This window comes from Scomber scombrus, chromosome 11 (genome assembly GCF_963691925.1).
Source record: "Scomber scombrus chromosome 11, fScoSco1.1, whole genome shotgun sequence".
Taxonomy (NCBI): Eukaryota; Metazoa; Chordata; class Actinopteri; order Scombriformes; family Scombridae; genus Scomber; species Scomber scombrus.
The window spans coordinates 22,207,942-22,225,795 of record NC_084980.1 but is presented as its reverse complement, the minus strand read 5'-3'; the positions used below and the strand labels follow the sequence as shown (position 1 = coordinate 22,225,795).

Below are 17,854 nucleotides of genomic sequence, written 5' to 3'. Positions count from 1 at the left end.
AAGAAAATTAAGAAACTTTGCTGAATGACAAACATCATCCCACAATGTCATGTCCCAATGATGTCGACAATCCTGCCGCAACTTTGTTCAATGATTCATTTAACAAACACTGGAGGTCATTGACATATAGTTCTTTATTATATACAGCTGTGATTAATTGGCATTTATGTAGATATGGTGATGAACTTGGCAAGATGTCTTTCTCCATTTAGAGGTGATTTGTAAAATGTGCAAAGGTCATTCAGTGAAGCAGCAGAGAGATCACTCTTCCCAGGGGCTCATGTCTGTATCGATGGCCACACAGTTGTATGCAGCATAACGCAACTTCTCTTCACAAACTTTTGCACTGCGGGACAGAAAAAACAAGAGTGAAAGAAAAGGTAAGAATTAGTACCATTAATTTAAGTGTAAGCAAATAAGTTATTGTCTGACATAAATAAATACACGTATGATTCTGCAAACACACAAACACAGAACAATAATATACCTTGGGTAGTTGGGTAAATAAAGAGTGCTGGAGCATGTGGAGGACTGTGGAAGTGCATCTGTTGTTTCAAAGCTACACCAGGAAACAGACAACATTTTAAAATAATGAAATGAACAGTATTATGTTCTGTTGTTTGTTTTCTAAGTCAGATATTTCACCATGAATAGCAAACAGTCATTTTTTTTAGTGCATGCGCTAGAACTCACCCTTGTTTGTCAGGAAAGACGTAGATAGGTGCAGGAAGACGACTTCTGCCGGTTACAAACCTCAGAAACCTGCTTCGGTCCTCTGAAATCAGAAATTAGAAATAGTCTTTGTCACCAAAAACGTATCACGAATGTTTGTTTATATCACATTTCATAAAAGCAGAGGCATTGATTGAGTCTCAACGAGGGCTTGGTATCGTTTAAGAAAAATTACAATACCAGTACCAATCCAAGTACCCTTACAGTGATACTGATACCAATTGAGTACTTCATTCAATACCCATCATGTGAATAGAAGCATTAAATTGCATAAAATGCCACCACTCCTCCACATCAAGATTATTTCAATTTCAACAAATGCATTTTGAAAGTCTTCAAATTATTACTAATTATTAATTGAAGAACGCTTGGGTTGATTGGCTGCGAGCAAGTCGATACAAATAGTCCTATTTTCTAGTGTGCAAAAAGGATCAAGTGCAGGTATCGTTTGACGGGAGATGTTTAGATACTACTTGGTATTGATTTATTTTGGTCAGTACCTTAAAAAGGTATCGAGCACAGATACCCAGCCCTAGTCTCAACAGAAACAGCAAAACAGTTAGACGGATAGAATACACATAGTTTATGGAACATGCTGTAAAAGACATTTCACCAAAGTGGACATGAGCTGTAAAATGTTGCGTTAACTGACCGTTGGTGAAGTTTGTCAGTGCTTCCCACAGGTACTGAACTCTAACATCACTTTGTTCCAGGTCCTCATAGCGAGCTGGTGGAGAGATCGAAGCATTAATGATGTTGAATTTGTACTGGGGTTTTACCTCAGTAGCAGATTAATACCTCGGTGGTTTCTTAAATGTTAGAATAGGTTCACCGTTTTTCAAGTGTCTTAAAACAGCAGTCAGGTGTCCAAATGAACAGAGAAAGAGGTTTTCCTTGCTGTATTTATTCCTAATCTTTATATAAGGCTGGTGGAGAGCGCTATCTAACATGTTGTTCCAAAATTTTCCATAGGTGTTCAGTTTGGTTGAGATCTGGTGACTGTGAAGGCCATAACATATGATTCACATGGTTTTCATACTCATTGAACCATTCAGTGATGTCTTGTGCCCTATGGATGGGGGCACTGTCATCATGGAAGAGACCACTCTCATCAGGATAGATGTGTTTCATCATACGATAAAGGGGATCACTGATTTGCAGAGACTCTTCCCTCTAAGGGGACAAGTGGATGTAAACCATGCCGCCAAAATGCCTCCCACAGCCTAACAGAGACACCAGATCCCCTCACTGTAGGGGTCAAGCATTTAGACCTGTTTAATTTATAAACTGCTGGTGGTATGTAATGTCATCTCTTCAGCTACTACAGGATGTACTGAGTGTGTGCTTATTTTCAAAGCTAAAACTCAAAGCTGGACACTCACTGAGTCGTTTCAGGGCTTCCACAGTGATTTCAGGGTCTCCACAAACTTTCTTTTCCACTTCCTGCCAGGTGAGCAGGTCTAGCACTGCCTGAGGAACAACCTTCAGCAGCCCTGCCTGTATGGCTGCAATCTGTAACAGACATTGAATGGATTAAAGCACGTAGAGAAACAGAAAAAAACAAACACATTAGATGTTACAACGATTTAAAGGTGATAAAAGAGAAAAATGGTGTAACAATATTGAAGCTCCACCTGTTGCTTGCCCTCCTCCAGCCGAGCCTTCTGCACCAGGCGGATGAACTCCTTGCGGTCCTCGTAGCGGACGGCCACATTACTGCCGCCAGGGATGAGATCCACCATCTGTCCGTCGCTCAGCAGAGTGGTGTACACCAGCTCCTCGCCAAACCTGAACTCAAACGTCTCCTGGTCCATATTCTCCATGGCGTCAAGCAGGTTTACCTGACAAGACATCCACATTCACCTTAATGCAATGACGTGTGCAGCAGGACAAATGTCATATAGAAGGAAACTTTACTTTCTTCACAACATTTCCACTTTAATACAGAAATGGAGAAATTTAAAATAGTGGCTGGCACACAGTTAAGGTCAAATTTAGATTTGGACCTACTACCACAAATAGTAACTTTTTGTCTACTCTATTTTATTATCATTCTATACGTTTTATCTTCTTAGCGCTTTTAATCTATTCTTAACCTAGTTTTAGTCTAGTTTTTATTAATCATCACACTTTCTTCTTTTCTTACTTTCTCCATACTAACTTTTTATTTCATTTTACTTTTATTTTGTCTTTTTAATCTATTCTAACCTGGTTTTACATAAATATTGATAATGCAAATTCTGAGTTACGTTAAAAGTCCTGAAAATGATATGTAATCTAATCTGCTGAGACAACAATATTGTATAGATTTCTATAAAACATAAAACATGACAGTCATTTCTGAACCCTGTCTTGAACAAATCATATCGCTGAACGATGCATCAAATCTAATGCTAGGTGCATTTACGAAGAGAATTGTTTGCATGACTAACAGCGGCAAAAACAACACAAATAAAGCATATTAGTGCCTTTATTGTATTGTATTATTGTATATTATTGTAATGTATATGATTGCATGTCCTCACCAGCACAGAGTCTACAGCAGGGAAGTCTTTGCTCCAGCTGACGGCCTCCCCAGTCAGCTGCTTCCACACTAGTCCGGGCAGAGCCAAGACCTGCAGGATGAAGCCAAGAAACTCAAGTCATTTATTCTCACTTCACAGTGATGCAAACTGCCCAAAGTAGGTAGAAAGTAAGAATAACTCACCAGGAAATCTTTCCCTCTGAGAGCAGCACCCATGAGCTGACCGATCCACTCATACTTGTGGAACTCTTTACAGGACGGGTTGGGGACGTAATAATCCCTGGCCTCTAAGGCACCCTAAGAAACCAGAGAAAGACAGTTTAAAAGAAGACAACCACTCGATCCCAGTAAAGAAAAAAGTTACAACAGTCATATAAGATGAACGTCTCGCCCTTTTCCAACACTTGTTTTAGGCAAACATTCCCTGAGATAGTGTCAATCTATGGAGAAGTACTTCAGTTCATAATGCAGGAAGAAAGTAGCAGTAAGTTAACTAGAGCAACCACCAGAGGGAGCTGTGTTGTGCAATAAAGACATAGCAAGTTCGGACAAACTAACTTTTCAGTCAGAGCCACCGATTACTGGAATACTTAACCCATTGAGTTAAGAGAGAGTAACAACTATCCACCTTTTAAATATAAACTTGAAACACGGCTTAAAGCAAACCAAACTTGTGATCACATGTAGTCACACACCCCCAATTCGTGGTACTGCACTTTCCCAAGCTGTATGTACATGTGTAGACTTTTCACTATGGATGAAATCTGCATTTGTACTTTATTTTTATTTTTTATTTTTATCGTTGTTGTTGTTTGTTTGTTTGCTTGCTTGTTCTGTGTGTAATGTGTAACCATAGCTGTGCCGTACTGTCTGGCTGATGAGTATGCATTGTGCTGTGCTCTGGGCACTTGCTTGCTTGCATTTGCCATCCATTGTCATATGTGTTTTCACTAATTTTATTATTTTTATCCTATTCCAGGTTGCCCTCTTAAGAACTGGCAAGGTACAATGGAGCTCACAGCTAACTCTGGCTTATTTACAGCATCTTGTCTGTCAATAAATGAGCATTGTCTCTATCATATAAACAATTAAGCATTTTCTGATGTTCTGATTTCCCTGATTGAGTGCCAGTAAAAGCAGGCAGCAGCAGACGAATAGATACCTGGTTGGACGTTCGGGAGAAGAACGGCAGCGGCATGTGACACTCGGCTGAGCTTGGGCAAAGCTCCTCAGACATGTCTGCCAGGCTGTCCCTGAATCCACCGCCCTGGTCGATGATTCCCTCTGCGATGAATTTACACTCCCACCACTGGTCGTAGCGAGCGGGCCACCTGACAGACACCAAGAGGAGAGATGTGAGAGTTTCAACTCTCTCTAGACTCTCTAATGCTTTAAGTGACAGACATATTTAGGAAAATGCATCATACCTGTAATCCAAAGTCTTCTCAAATTTGTCAGAGGGCTTTAGACCTTCATACACCTGCAAGGGGAGAAATAAAAATCAAAAGATTAAAGTGACATCACCCACAAATCAAATTAATAAACATCTCATGCTTCCTACTTTACGTCAGTCAGTGGGTGTGATTACCTGATTGAGCACAGCGTTCTTACAGCTGGAGTCCAGAGAGGGGTTGTCTCTGTGCTCCATCGCCAGGCGTCTGTTGATGTAGAGGCGAGGCATGAAGTTTGGCTTACTGGTCTCCGAGTCCTTCAGGCACTGAGTGATGAGGGCCGAGCGGCGCTTGGACAGCAGCAGGAACTGTTTTATGCTCTAGAGGGCGCCAAAGATCACACACGTAAATGAGATAAATGGATTTCTTCTTGAGGAAGTTAAATCGGTGCTGCTTCAGATCGGTCTCCTTAATATTTTGTCGCTTGTTTTTATCTAGACAGCTGTCGGGTTGTTTTAAATTATCTTAAATTGTCTTCAGGCTGCGATAGTTTATTTAGATGTATTTGAAATTTCATTCATGATTTAAACTGCAGTGTTTCACTCTGATATTGTGATGTATTTTTGAGACATACAGTATATTTTTGTATTATCAGTTTTATGTTTGTACCCATTGTTGTTGGCCATAATAATAATAATACATTTAAATCAAAATCTCAAAAACATAAAATTGTCAAATTTAAACAGATTAGCAGAGGAAAAACTTCATTATTTGTTTTTAAAAAGTTTAACATGAAGGCTTTATTGAACATTTCTGGTAATTTCAAACTCAAATTCCTTTTTATACCTTTATAATAAATCTAAAGTCACTGTAAATAACAGCTGATTGTGGATTATCACCACACTGTATTTTATAAAAGCTTCTGATGACTCACTTTGATCTGGTTGAAGGTTCCCAGGCTGTAGTCCCAGGCAGGCACCAAGTGTGGGAGCACACTGTCCAGCAGACAGATGAACCTGTCAGGAGTAAGACAGAAGAAAAATGACCATCACAAACTCTGAAGAATTTTTTTTTTTTTATTATTATTTTAAACTATTTGAGCGTTGCCTCTGACTTGTTATGTCTGTGATATGTTTGGTTGTTATAAAAATGGGTGCTTGATTAGAAATTAATGTCCATAAAATTACCAAAACACTGCAGTCAATCATTTTCAAAATACAAAGAATACATTAACGGACAATATTAATCTCACTGTTACGTCCTGTGACTGTAATATCTGTGGCAGTTTGATGTGCGTTGGTGTACCTCTGGATGACCAGTGCTCTGCGGTACAGGACGTCAGGCAGGGTGCCCTGCAGACGAGGGTAGCGCACCAAGTTTGAAGACTGGAAAACATCGGCGTTCAGACCGAGGTCTCTTTCACATGACGACTTGATCTTCAGTCCACGGATCCGGACATCTATCCCCTCATCTGTGGAAACAAAAGAAGGAGAAAAACACTGTTTAAAATCTAAGATATCACAGCAGACGCATGAGCAGGCAAGGAAACTATCTGGGTGAATAAATATAGAAACATCTTAAGAACCTCTTACCTCTGCATTCCTCAATTCGGATCTCAATGACAGGCAGGTGAGACGTCATATCTTCCAGCACACATACTTCACCAATCAGGTTGCTGCAGACAAAACAGAGCAGACAGATGTAGTCAGTCTGAAATAAACTCTTGTTGTTGGCTGAGAGCAAAAGTCAGATATGCTTCACAATAACAAGTGAAACTGAAAACAGCCCTGACATTTTATTCATTCATGAGGAACTGAGTCTAAATTGTCATCTGAAACTCATTTTCATGAACTTTATTGCAAAAAACATTTAGGAAAAAGCTCACTCGTCGATGGTGACATCACTCAGCTTCTTCAGGTTGTCTCCCTCTCCTCCAAACACCGTGACTCTCTTGGGCATGTAGTTGTCGTCTGTTGAGTCCACTGTTAATATCAGCTTACTAGAGAGCGAAGAGAGACACATTAAAAAGCAATAAGAACATTTCTACATTTAAAACACATTACATTACACACTCACACACACAACAAAACCCCATGCAGATAATTAAGAAACACTCTCTTTCAAAATTTAACAATTTAATAACAAAGACGGCATTCAGGCACTGCCTTAAATTTCAATTAATAAAGATTTACACTGCTGCTCTCATTCATTTCCTGAAATCAATCAATCAATCAATCAATCAGCAGATATTCTGGTGAAGCTCCTTACTTGACCACAGTGCCTCTCTTCATGTGCAGGCGGATCCAGTGCTGTCCCTGCATGCCGTCGCTCTCCCAGTAAGTTTCTGTGTCGCCATCCGTCAAACAGCTCGCCCCTCCGCTGGGATCCTCCTGTCAGAAAATATCAACGTGTATTGTGTAAGATACTTTTCACTAATGGATTTGTGTGTTTGTAATTACATGTTCTGACACCGAAAAACATAAGTTATAGCCACCTTAAAGACAGACTACTGTACGTGTATCTGTAATATCTTCAAGGTGAGAGAGTAGAGTAAACTAACTCAATACTTGCTTGGCTGTAAGACTGACATCTTTACTCTAATAGACATGTAGACATTGTTACATCAGACAAAGAGCACATACACAAATACCTGTAGTGGCACAACACTTTGTGAAAATAAAGTTCTGGATGTTACTCACCGAACACGAAGAAACATCAATGCTGGTCACACACTGCTTCACACTTCCCAAATTCTCATCCTCTTTCCCTATATGGTCATAGAAGTAGTGCACCAGGTCCTCGTCGCATTCGTACGTCCAGGTGGAAGGAACATACCTTTAGATTTTGAGAGAGATTTGTTTAGCATGCAACAATCTTCTGCTGTGAAAATAAATAAATAAAATTAAATAATTAAATAAAATGTAAAAAAAAATAAAAATAAACAAATAAGAAAAATAAAAAGTAAATAAAAATAATAATAAATAAAATAAACTTCTGCTGTAAAACAATAAAAAACAAATAAATAAGATTGAATAAAATAAGAAAAATTAATAAAAAATAAAGTAATAAAAAATAATAAATAAGAACAACAAACTTCTCCTGTAAAAAATAAAAAAACAAATAAATAAAATGACAATAAAATAAATAAAATAAGATAAAATAAAAATAAAATAATTATAATAATGATAATAATAATAATCTTCTGCTGTAAAAATACATCCCAGAAAGTATTTTTTTGACATTAAATCAGCAGGCTCACCGTAGCTTCTGGACAGCAGCTTCATCACACTCAGCTACTTTGGGTTTGGATCCGATGTACAGCGCGTTCTGCACGTCCACCACCTGCTCCCACCTGTTGCAAGGTTTGTGGTCGTAGCCGAAGAGCTGCTGCTGCCTGCTCACAGTCTCTGGTGATTCCACCGGCACCAGCCTGTCGCCTCCCTCTGTGTGCTTACACACCAGGATCCAGCCTTCCTCCAACTCCTGGCCCACACGGTGCTCCTCCAGCTGTTCCTGCACACAGACGTGAATCATCGTGTGTTATCTCATATTACTAAAATGTGCAATGTAAGATAATGTAATAAAAGTTTGATCTATTAAAGCATGGAAAACCTAATTATGAACAAAAACTCTTAAGTATAATCTCCAATACTAATTTATCTTAATCATTTTAGGTAAATCTGAATTGCAGGAATTTTCAGTTACTGAACAATAGTCTATGCAGTATATTGCAGCTTTTTTAGACTCAGTATAAAAAATAACATAAAAAACAGCCATTTAAAGTTCAAGACAGTTGATATAAAATTAAACTTACACACACAGGACATAATAAAAGTTATACTGATGAAGGCAGGAGAGCACAGTGTCCTCTGAAAATGACGATAATGAATATGGTTGCAGATATTGATACCATCAGCATAATTCACCGCAGTATATAGTAGAAATGGTACACCAGCACATTTCAAGTCAAGTCAATTTTAATTTGCCTCAGGGGGCTTTACAATCTTTACAACATCCTTTGTCCTCAGACCCTCCACTTAAATGAGGAAAAACTTCCTAAACAATAAAAAAAATACTTTGAATGGGGGAAAAAATTGAATAAATATCAAACTCAGGTATCTTTTAATTCAACAACAATATTACTTTTGTACATAATGTAACTATTATTTTGTACTATATATATTTATATATTTACTACTATTGTCTTTTTTATTGCTTGTGTACTTACCTATTATTTATTGTTCTTTATTCTTTCTATTGATGCTCTTTTTATTTTTCATTAACCACTTGTTGCTGAAATGTAAATTGTATGTAAATTGTAAATGTAAATGTAAATTTCCCCACTGTGGGACTAAAAAAGGATTACTTATCTTAGAAATACAGCATGCAACACATCTCTACTTGTCATACTGCAGAAAGTAATTTTGCACTGTTCAGACGCCTTCGTGATGATACAACATAATGGACACGGATGTAAATATATAAAGAGCCTAAAACTTTGGCACAGTACTGTATACAACCACCATTCATAGTAGAGGGGGGGTGTCAAACTCATTTTAGTTCAAGAGCCATATACAGCCCAAATTGATCTCAAGTGGGCCAGACCAGTAACACCACTGCATAATAACCTATTAATAATACATATGTGTCATGACTTTACTATAATAAATCATCTATCTACAAAACAGATGAACAGCCTGAGACATCTTAAGAAAGATTAGCAATTCTAACAATATTATCTCTCATATTTTGCACAGAAGCTGCTGATTGACAATATTTTTGCACAATGTTCAATATATGAATGATTTAAACATGACCACAATATGTATTCATTGTTTTTTTTTTCCCCCCAGAGGATTGTTTTCTGGTCAGGGTGGGGAAAAAAACCTCCGAAGCTTTTAGGTAACTTTAATCCTTTGGAAAGTTATCCAGTCGGGCCAGATTTGCACAGTACTGTATATAATCACCATTTAAAGTAGACTGAAAGCACTGGGCATTTAGATGATGTGGCTGTATTGATCCTTACCTTATTGATTTTGACCCAGAGGCCCTGGCTGTTACAGTACTCCTCCCCTGTGGTCCGGATACAAGTCCCTTTCTTTGGTTCAATGTTGTACTTGCACGATTTCTTGCTGTGTGGGATCTGGTGTGGACTGTCATACACCGACACCACGGTCTTCCCTACAGTGGAGCCTCCTCCTGCAGAAGCCCCAGAGGAGGCAGAAGAGCTGGAGGATGAATCTTTGCAGATTTTATAGCACACCTCTTTGGGGACATAGCACAGACACTCAGGGACAGGCTCACTCCTCTTGAAACACTCAATGCACCTGTTCAGGTACCGGATCCTGCCCAGCAGCAGGTGAGGGTTGTCGCCCAGAGACATGATGAAGGTGAGGATGATGGTGATGATGATATAGGTGGTGGAGGTGACAGTCAGCTGACATTACACCATCCCCTCTCCCCTCTTTTCCTTTTGTTTTCCTGTCAAACAGAACACAACAAAAAGGACTTTTCTGGATTAACAAACCCCTCAATAAACAACCAAATCCCATGCAACCATTAATTTCCTGTCTTGCCTCCCTTCCTCTGGTGTGTAAGCAGTCTAAAGGGTAAAGATTAACAAGAGAGAGAGAGAGAGAGAGAGAGATAAAAGCTCCTTCTCAGCGATAAGAGAGAGAGAGAGAGCTAACATTTAGCAGCTAAGTGTTGGTCATTTTAATGCATCCTGAGGCGTTTACGGCCACTACGTTAACAACACAACAATAACAACATTAGTAAGAAGTTTAGGGAGGTAAACAATCAGATTAATGTCCACAAGTAGGAATAGTGTATTACCTTTTCCGCCGAGAAGTAGTTTTGGTTTGTTACACTTCACTAACGCTGGAGATTTCTCACAACGCGGAAGCGCAGAATGAGAGTTTTGATCTGTTCGGCTTTCCGTAGTTTTCTGACTTCTTCGTCTTTAGTGGTGGTTTGCATCCAACATGTTGAATTATCGCCATCTAGTGGATTTATGTTAAAACTACATTGATCCAATAATAGTGACCAATACTGTTAAATATCAATACTATGTTCCTGGGACCCTAAGTTTGTAAAGGTTAATTCCACGCAAGTATTACTTTCTGCCTAACTACTTAAAGTTTTAAAGGTTTACTTCATCCAAAAAACTACTTTCAGTGTTGCAATTCGACTTGGTTGCTAAGATGTTCATGGTGTAATGTGTAATTAACTCATTATCAGGTAAAATAAGTAGAGAGAGAGAGGGAAGACACAAGATACAGTTTTCTTTTATATGTTTTATTTATACTAATTTTGCACATCATTGTTTTATTTCACACACACACACACACACACACACACACACACACACACACACACACACACACACACATACACACACACACGCGGCTAGGAAATCTTAGGGTCCTAGAAAATACGAACCTGAAACTGCAGCCTCCGGTATTGCAGGAATCCCCTACTCACAGTAACACCTTCTATCCAGTTCCCTCTCTGCTGTAACCTCTCTATTTTGAAGCTGTGATTGAAACTAAAAGCGTCTCCCAACAGCTGCTATTCACCTTCTCTAGAAACTCACACAATACTCTGAAATCTCCTCATTGCATCTACAATTATTTTAGTTTTCTTAGATTTTCTTTACTCAAGCAGTACGGGAGAACACATTGGTAGTCACACTTTTTACTTTCCTTTGAATTCATCATGAACTGTATCCTGAATAGATTTCCTTTTAATGTGTAATGAAAGCTTAAAGTGTCAGCTAGCAATAGAGTAGCCTTACTCTACTTAAACTGACTCTGTTCAGAAGATGTGGACTGTCAAATATGTCTTGTGCACTTGTGAGAACCATCCCCATTGTGGGGTTGGTAATCTCACACTATGGGGTTTGTTGTCCCTGAGTTATTTTAATGGGGAAAAATAAAAAATGTAGGCTTAGAAATGTTAGAATCTTAGAAATTAATTTAAAATGTTTCTATTAAAAAACAACAACCTAACACATCTCCTGCATCAACAGAATAGAAACAGGAAAAATCATTGCCATAAATGCATTTTTTTTATCCTCATAAGACAATATTGTGCATTTCCACCTTTTTTATTGCCCTGAGCATCACATCTGGTGGAGTGTGGACCTTGCTTGTCTTCCTGACAAAATTCTTGCTCATTTTACTATCTAAAAGGACAGAAAGGACTAGATATGTCACACCATATATATGTCAACATTTGACAACCAACCTCAAAGAGTGACAAACATCCCCAGCTGGAAGCTAACAACTACATGTTGCAGCGTAGCTAAGAAAAAAACATATCTAAGCTAACACTCTCTCTTCATACCTTTTAATGGCAATGATTGTTTTGAAAGCCTAGAAGAGAAAAGAAAGAAGGGCTGGATATTTACATTTTCACATAAAAAACACTAAACGTCCTCTCGTGTCAACGTCAAGTGGTTTATTTTAGAAATTACCTTGGAAGTAACATCTCACCCAAATTCTGAAACTTTCAGTACCAACACTTTTTAAGAGCACCCCTCTAGGGACTTAGGTCCAACCCTGTTCTCCCCTACTTGCGTGTATTTAACATTGTGGTATTACTGCTCTCACTTAAGTAAATAATCTGAGTATGACCTATAGACTATAACATGCATGATTGATGTCTTTGCATCAATGTGTGTGCTGTTACGTGGACTACTATGTACTTTTGACAAGTATTTTACTAAAATTGCTTCTCTTTCAGGTTAACATTGTGAAAGATAAATGTGGTTAATTGGACAATACAGACAAACAAAACCAAGTGAATTCAGAGTGATGATAATTAGAGGTCTATTATAAAGTTAACATACTAGAACACACAAGAACATACCATTACCAGTGTGCGGTCGTGCATTATTACTACTCATTAATGGAAAGTAAAAAAGTTTTTTTTCATTGTCAAACTTACACATTTTATTCACAAATAAATTCAGTTGTGTAAAATCATAAAGTTTACATTTCTCAGCTCAAAACAATACAGTGGTTACATTACAGGTACTCTGAAGAAGTATGATATTTTTTCCTAGTTGGGTTCCACTGAAACTTTAATGATCATCTTTTCTTGTTCTTTATGATTGGTGCCCCCCTCAGGAGAATCCTCATCATCTTCGTCCTCATTTGGGTGCGATGAAAAGTCTAGCAGAGAAGGGAGACTCCCACCACGCAGAACAGCTTTACCTCTTTGCAGAAGGCTGTCGAGCCCATCGCCCAGAGAGGCCCTAAGAGGGAAATACTGCGTCCTTGAAGAAGTGTCTGCAGGCTGGTGAATCTCAAGATCCTCAATGCTCATCCTGCAAAAGTGGCAGAAATTTTAAGGTCAAGTAATGTAATTTTACTGGATTGTGCTCTTGTGTAGCAGCAGGAGAGACACTAAAACGTGATGAAAGGCAAAATACCTCATGTCGAAGGTGGAGCCTTTGAAAGCAGGTCTGAGAGCATCCGCTGCTGTTGACACAGTATAAGGGATGGAAAAATTTCTCTGCGACCAGTGCTTGTCCTTCACGATTGGAGCCAGGTTCTTGTACATATCATCCACTGCCAGCATTGAAACCTACGGAAGAGCGAAACAATAAGAATTAATTACTCGTATTTTGACAGAACAGTTTTGTTGGATTGAAGCCTTGTGGAGGACAACCTGAATGTTTCGATCAATCAGCTGGTTGGTCTCAAAATCATCATCATCCTCACCAAAAGGATTGATAATCAGCTCCCCCACCTATAGAGTGGAAACACATAATGAGGTCAGTCTTTCATGACAAACTCAAAACCACTTTATACCAGTGAAAACCTCACCTGATCTTACCTTGAGCCAGCCAGTGTAGAAGAAGAACTGCAGCAGAGTGAAAACTGGGACGTACATGTCCAGATTGTGATCCTTGTATCCTTTCTCAGGGTTCAGGAATTGTCGGCCAATCACACAGAAGGCAAAATACGAATAAACTGCTAAAGTAACAACCTGTGCACATAAAGTTTGCATTTATTTACTCTAAAAGTGGCAAAATATGATTTAAGTTTAAGTTCAAAGTAAGGACAAAGAACATAAAGATGAAGTCAAAATATACTTTAGTCAAAAAGAAAACTTTTATTGACATTTGCAGCAGTTTTATTTGGTGGTAAGGCAGGGGAAGTGGTGGCAAAGAACCCAGGTACAGAACAGAGCAGGCAACAAAGAGAACAAAGCAATGACATTATTTAAGTCAGACACAGCAGGTAAGGGGGAGCTGGGGTAGAGGTAGGCAACAATTGGCGTGCAGAGGGAGCAGCAAGGGTAGGCAGACTGAAGCAGCTTAAAATATGGGATATGAGATTGCCAATTGGATGCATAGAATCACCTGAGCCATGTAGTTGGGTTTGTGAGGTGAGCTTGATTTTGTGGCTTGCCTGAACTAACACTGTGCTCAATTTTGTTGATCATAAATTAAAAGTTTTGTGCAGTTCTTAGGGCAGTTTGACAGCTGATCCTACCTGAGTGTAGACCAGTGGGATGCTTATCCAGTCATAGTGGAAGAGGAGGCTGCACTTTCCTCTGTAGTTGTTAAGCTCCTGCAATAACATAGTTTAAATACAGTTATACAGAATGTGCATACAGATTAAGGATTATATAATACAAATAAGGAATTGAGAATGAATATTCACCTTCATCGTTCCCAACCTGTAATATATAAAAATCATTTTGATGTTTTTTATGTCAGCTGCTAAAAAAACAAAAACAAATCACTCACATCCATGAGGAGTCTCAAAGCTATGTCATCCCTCACTCGACCCTCCTCTCTCGCTATGGACGCCAGATTTGCAAACCAAGTCAAAGGCATCCAGTACTTGTTGAAGTCAGAGTGCAGCGACTCAAAGTTTTTCAGCTCATGTGAAGTCATGAATCCTGCACAGAGATGATACAGTTTGACATCCAAGAAAGTCATCAGATGAGATAATGTGCAAAAACTAAGTGCCCACTTCTTAGCAAATGGAGGAAGAAATAAATTTAATATATATATATATATATATATAATTTTAATTTAAATCATTTACTTGAGAAAATTTCAGATATATAATATTTATCTTATATATAAAATAACTCTGCTGAAACCCAGAATTCAAACCCGTTCTTAAGTATTAACAGGCAAATCAATGCAATTATGACATTTAAAATGACTATAATTATTAATTGATTATCAAAAGACTTGCAGATTGTCTCTACTGTATCTCTAATCTCTGCAACTCCAAATAATTTTATCTGAGATGTATGAAGTAACTTGATGTTAAATGCAGCACAAGAGTAAATGTACTGAATTGTATTGTTGTACCTACCAGCCTCCACAATGTGCTCCAGAGTTGGAAAGCGCTTGTGAACTCTTGTGCTTATAGAGCGAAGAATAAGCACTGAAGATAAGTTTGCGTATCTCATGAGAGTGCGTCGTAGCAGTCGACCCCTCTCGTCTGCCCCATGAACGTTCCCAGACACCACCATCATCAGATTGTCAGGTAGAGGGAAGCTGGTGTACTGACCCCACCATCGATTAAAGGCCAGGGTCACATAGAAACCTGTAGTACAATAAAAATACTTATCATGGTGACTCATCTTTAGATTTAGCTTGTGAGTAGAAAGATAGATTCAGTCAGGCTTACCCAGCACAAACAGAACTGGGATGAAGCTGCTGTTGGTGAAATGATCACAGTAAAGGGCGATGCGCTCAAACAGATCCTGCTGCTTTGATGTGAGGAGGAACCTGTGCAGCCAATAAAAGTTTTCCACTGAAAGCTATAAACACTCAGCCATACAGAGGCAAATAGAAAAATTACAGGAAAGGTTAAAGTCTGTCCTAAACAACAGTCAAGTGCCCATTTGAACACAGGAAGAGGTTTTTCTGCTGTAATCATTCCTCCAGTTCATACTGACACTTAAAAGATGCCTTTCAAATGTGTTTTCAATGTAAGTGATGGGGGCCAAAATCCTCAGTGTGTCCACACAGTCATTTAGTGCAAAAATGCATTTTAAAGTAGATGTGAAGCTTATATGAGTCTTCAGCAGTCTGAGTTAGTTGTATCAAGGGGATATCTGCCCCATTTACAGTATTTTTAGCATCAAATTCCCTCTTTGTGCTTCCCCTTTGAGCTGTGGTGGAAGTATAATAACAAAAAGAGGGACTCAGTCAAAAGATTGTAACGTTGACAGATTTGAGATGGATTTGACTCATTTGGATGACTGAAGCTTAATATTAGCTTCACATCAACTTTTAAATACATGCTTGTACAGAAGTAAGACTATGGATTTTGTCCCTAATCACTGACATTGTCAAAAACTTTAAAAATTCTGAACCTGTCCTTTAAATGATGAACTCAGTTTATTTACCTGTAAAACACACTGAAAAACAGATACACCCCACAGAACACCAAGAGCTCTTTGTACAGCAGCCGGTAGATGCTTCCCTTCCACCTGAACAATAGTTTGGAGAAGCCACCAAACTTCGCATTGGCCACCTCAAGTGAGTAGGAAATGGTCATGTCAGGGTTTATGTGGTGTTGTAAGAGCAGAAAACTCCTGCAAATGTTGAAAAAATAAATCTGAACTCATTCCACTTTGCACTGTGTGATACATTAAGGATGATACATATATTTTATTACAACCAATCCTCATTAAAATTCTCTAAAGATGTGTCTTACCTGTGCGGGTGAATCAGCTGGTCCTTTGTTGAATCAAACTGTCCTGGGAAGAAAAATTCTTCCTCTTGGTCTCAATTTAAACCTCTCTGTTGCACTGTCACAATTAATCATCATCATCATCATTCATCATCTTAGATTTATTACCTGGGAACAAGATGTCAAAGTGGTTTTCTACTACTATTATAACTTGAGTGCATGGAAACAACCTCTTAATAAACTACGTTGTGTTTTTGTCTTCAAATGGAAAGTGTTAAAGACTTTTTTGGGTGATTAGTTTTCTTACAAAACGTTCTTATATCTATCATTTACTGGTTCAGGTGTTACCAAATCTATGATATCATCTCCAAACCTCAACAGTTGTGATTCTTTAGTTGATGAGACAGTTTGTGTCTCTTCACAGAGCTGACAAGGCTCTATAGACATTTTAATTTTAATTTTAAAACTGCTCTCATATATTAAAAAGTATATATTATTATTATTGCTCCTTGCTTCTTCACACAGTTTGTAATTCATTTTTCTTATCTTTATTATTCTTCCTTATTGTCCAAATTCTGTGTATAGTACAAGCACTTTAATTTCTGATTGTCTTGTTTTTATTGTTTATGTTTTCATAGCTTCCTGTTTTTATGATGCCAGTGAACTGATAGGTGTGCGCCTCAATAAATCGCCTGGTATATATAAAGGTAAAGAGAGAGTGAGAGAGAGTCAGAGAGTGAGAGAGAGAGAGAGCGAGAGAGAGAGAGAGAGAGAGAGAGAGAGAGAGAGAGAGAGAGAGAAATACCAGCATAATTTCCTAAAGCCAAAACAATCTTTACTTGCTTTTGTCTGATCGGCCAACACATTAAAATATTCAATTTACTGTCACATTAGACACAGAAAAGGAGCAAATCCTCACATTTGACAAGCTCTAACAATGTAATGTTTGGCTTTGTTTACTTCAAAAACATTTTAAATGTATTTTACTTAAAAACAATTATCAAAATAGATTTACTTTCTGTTGGTTGGTTGACTAATTGATTAATCAACTATCTGCTGATGATAATATGCTTTTTATACACACATAAATGAAACTGAGTATAGAAATTGAAAACTCCTTCTGATGTGAACACAATGATTTCAAATATAAAACTAATTTTTCACAAACCTTTAAATCCAATATCTTTGAATTGGAGGGAAGCTGATCTTGCTGTCAGTGATTTTAAGCTGTGTATTAGAATAAGGGATGTATTGTGATTAACAGTGTTGTCTATTTTTGTATTCATTAAAAAAAACTTTAATCTACTGCATTTTTGCTTTATTTTTGCTGTTTATCAGTGTTATTTCATCTGTTTGCTGTTACATACTTTGTGAACTAAATAATTCAGTGTTCTCTTTAAGTTTAAGTCTATATTTCGAAACCTCTATGTTTTACCTCTATATTTTCTATGTGGTGCTGCTATCTTGGCCAAGATGCCAAATAAGATTTGAATCGAGTTTCCTGGTTAAATAAAGTTATATAAAGAGTGTAG

At 38.0% G+C, this 17,854-nt stretch overlaps 2 protein-coding genes across 2 annotated transcripts; both read right to left on the bottom strand.

Moving 5' to 3' along the window:
- Positions 1–116: 116 nt before the first annotated feature.
- On the bottom strand, positions 117–10,538 carry hectd3 (HECT domain containing 3). The gene is made up of 20 exons (XM_062429388.1): positions 10,483–10,538; positions 9,674–10,128; positions 7,907–8,160; positions 7,347–7,482; positions 6,916–7,037; positions 6,533–6,646; positions 6,240–6,322; positions 5,953–6,118; positions 5,582–5,663; positions 4,845–5,027; positions 4,684–4,736; positions 4,419–4,587; positions 3,440–3,553; positions 3,258–3,347; positions 2,367–2,573; positions 2,115–2,244; positions 1,385–1,459; positions 694–775; positions 488–559; positions 117–346 (listed from the first exon to the last, which is right to left on the bottom strand). Exons 2-20 carry the CDS (start codon positions 10,028–10,030, stop codon positions 262–264), a joined length of 2,574 nt encoding a protein of 857 aa, XP_062285372.1. The 5' UTR covers positions 10,031–10,128; positions 10,483–10,538; the 3' UTR covers positions 117–261.
- Positions 10,539–12,711: 2,173 nt separating this feature from the next.
- Positions 12,712–16,187, bottom strand: best4 (bestrophin 4). Its single transcript, XM_062428241.1, has 9 exons — positions 16,036–16,187; positions 15,312–15,412; positions 14,994–15,227; positions 14,411–14,565; positions 14,154–14,231; positions 13,492–13,644; positions 13,324–13,404; positions 13,085–13,239; positions 12,712–12,979 (listed from the first exon to the last, which is right to left on the bottom strand). The coding sequence occupies exons 1-9, from the start codon at positions 16,185–16,187 to the stop codon at positions 12,712–12,714; spliced, it is 1,377 nt and encodes a 458-aa protein (XP_062284225.1).
- Positions 16,188–17,854: the final 1,667 nt, after the last annotated feature.

Excerpts from the sequence above, each read along its gene's own strand:
- hectd3 (XM_062429388.1), bottom strand. The coding sequence starts at position 10,030 with ATGTCTCTGGGCGACAACCCTCACCTGCTGCTGGGCAGGATCCGGTAC. Across the intron at positions 6,647-6,915 it reads AAGAGAGGCACTGTGGTCAA|TAAGCTGATATTAACAGTGG; the intron begins GTAAGGAGCTTC and ends TTCGCTCTCTAG. Across the intron at positions 560-693 it reads GTCTTTCCTGACAAACAAGG|CTTTGAAACAACAGATGCAC; the intron begins GTGAGTTCTAGC and ends TTCCTGGTGTAG.
- best4 (XM_062428241.1), bottom strand. The coding sequence starts at position 16,187 with ATGACCATTTCCTACTCACTTGAGGTGGCCAATGCGAAGTTTGGTGGC. Across the intron at positions 15,413-16,035 it reads TTTTTCAGTGTGTTTTACAG|GTTCCTCCTCACATCAAAGC; the intron begins GTAAATAAACTG and ends TTGGCTGCACAG. Across the intron at positions 13,645-14,153 it reads TCCCACTGGTCTACACTCAG|GTTGTTACTTTAGCAGTTTA; the intron begins GTAGGATCAGCT and ends TTATGTGCACAG.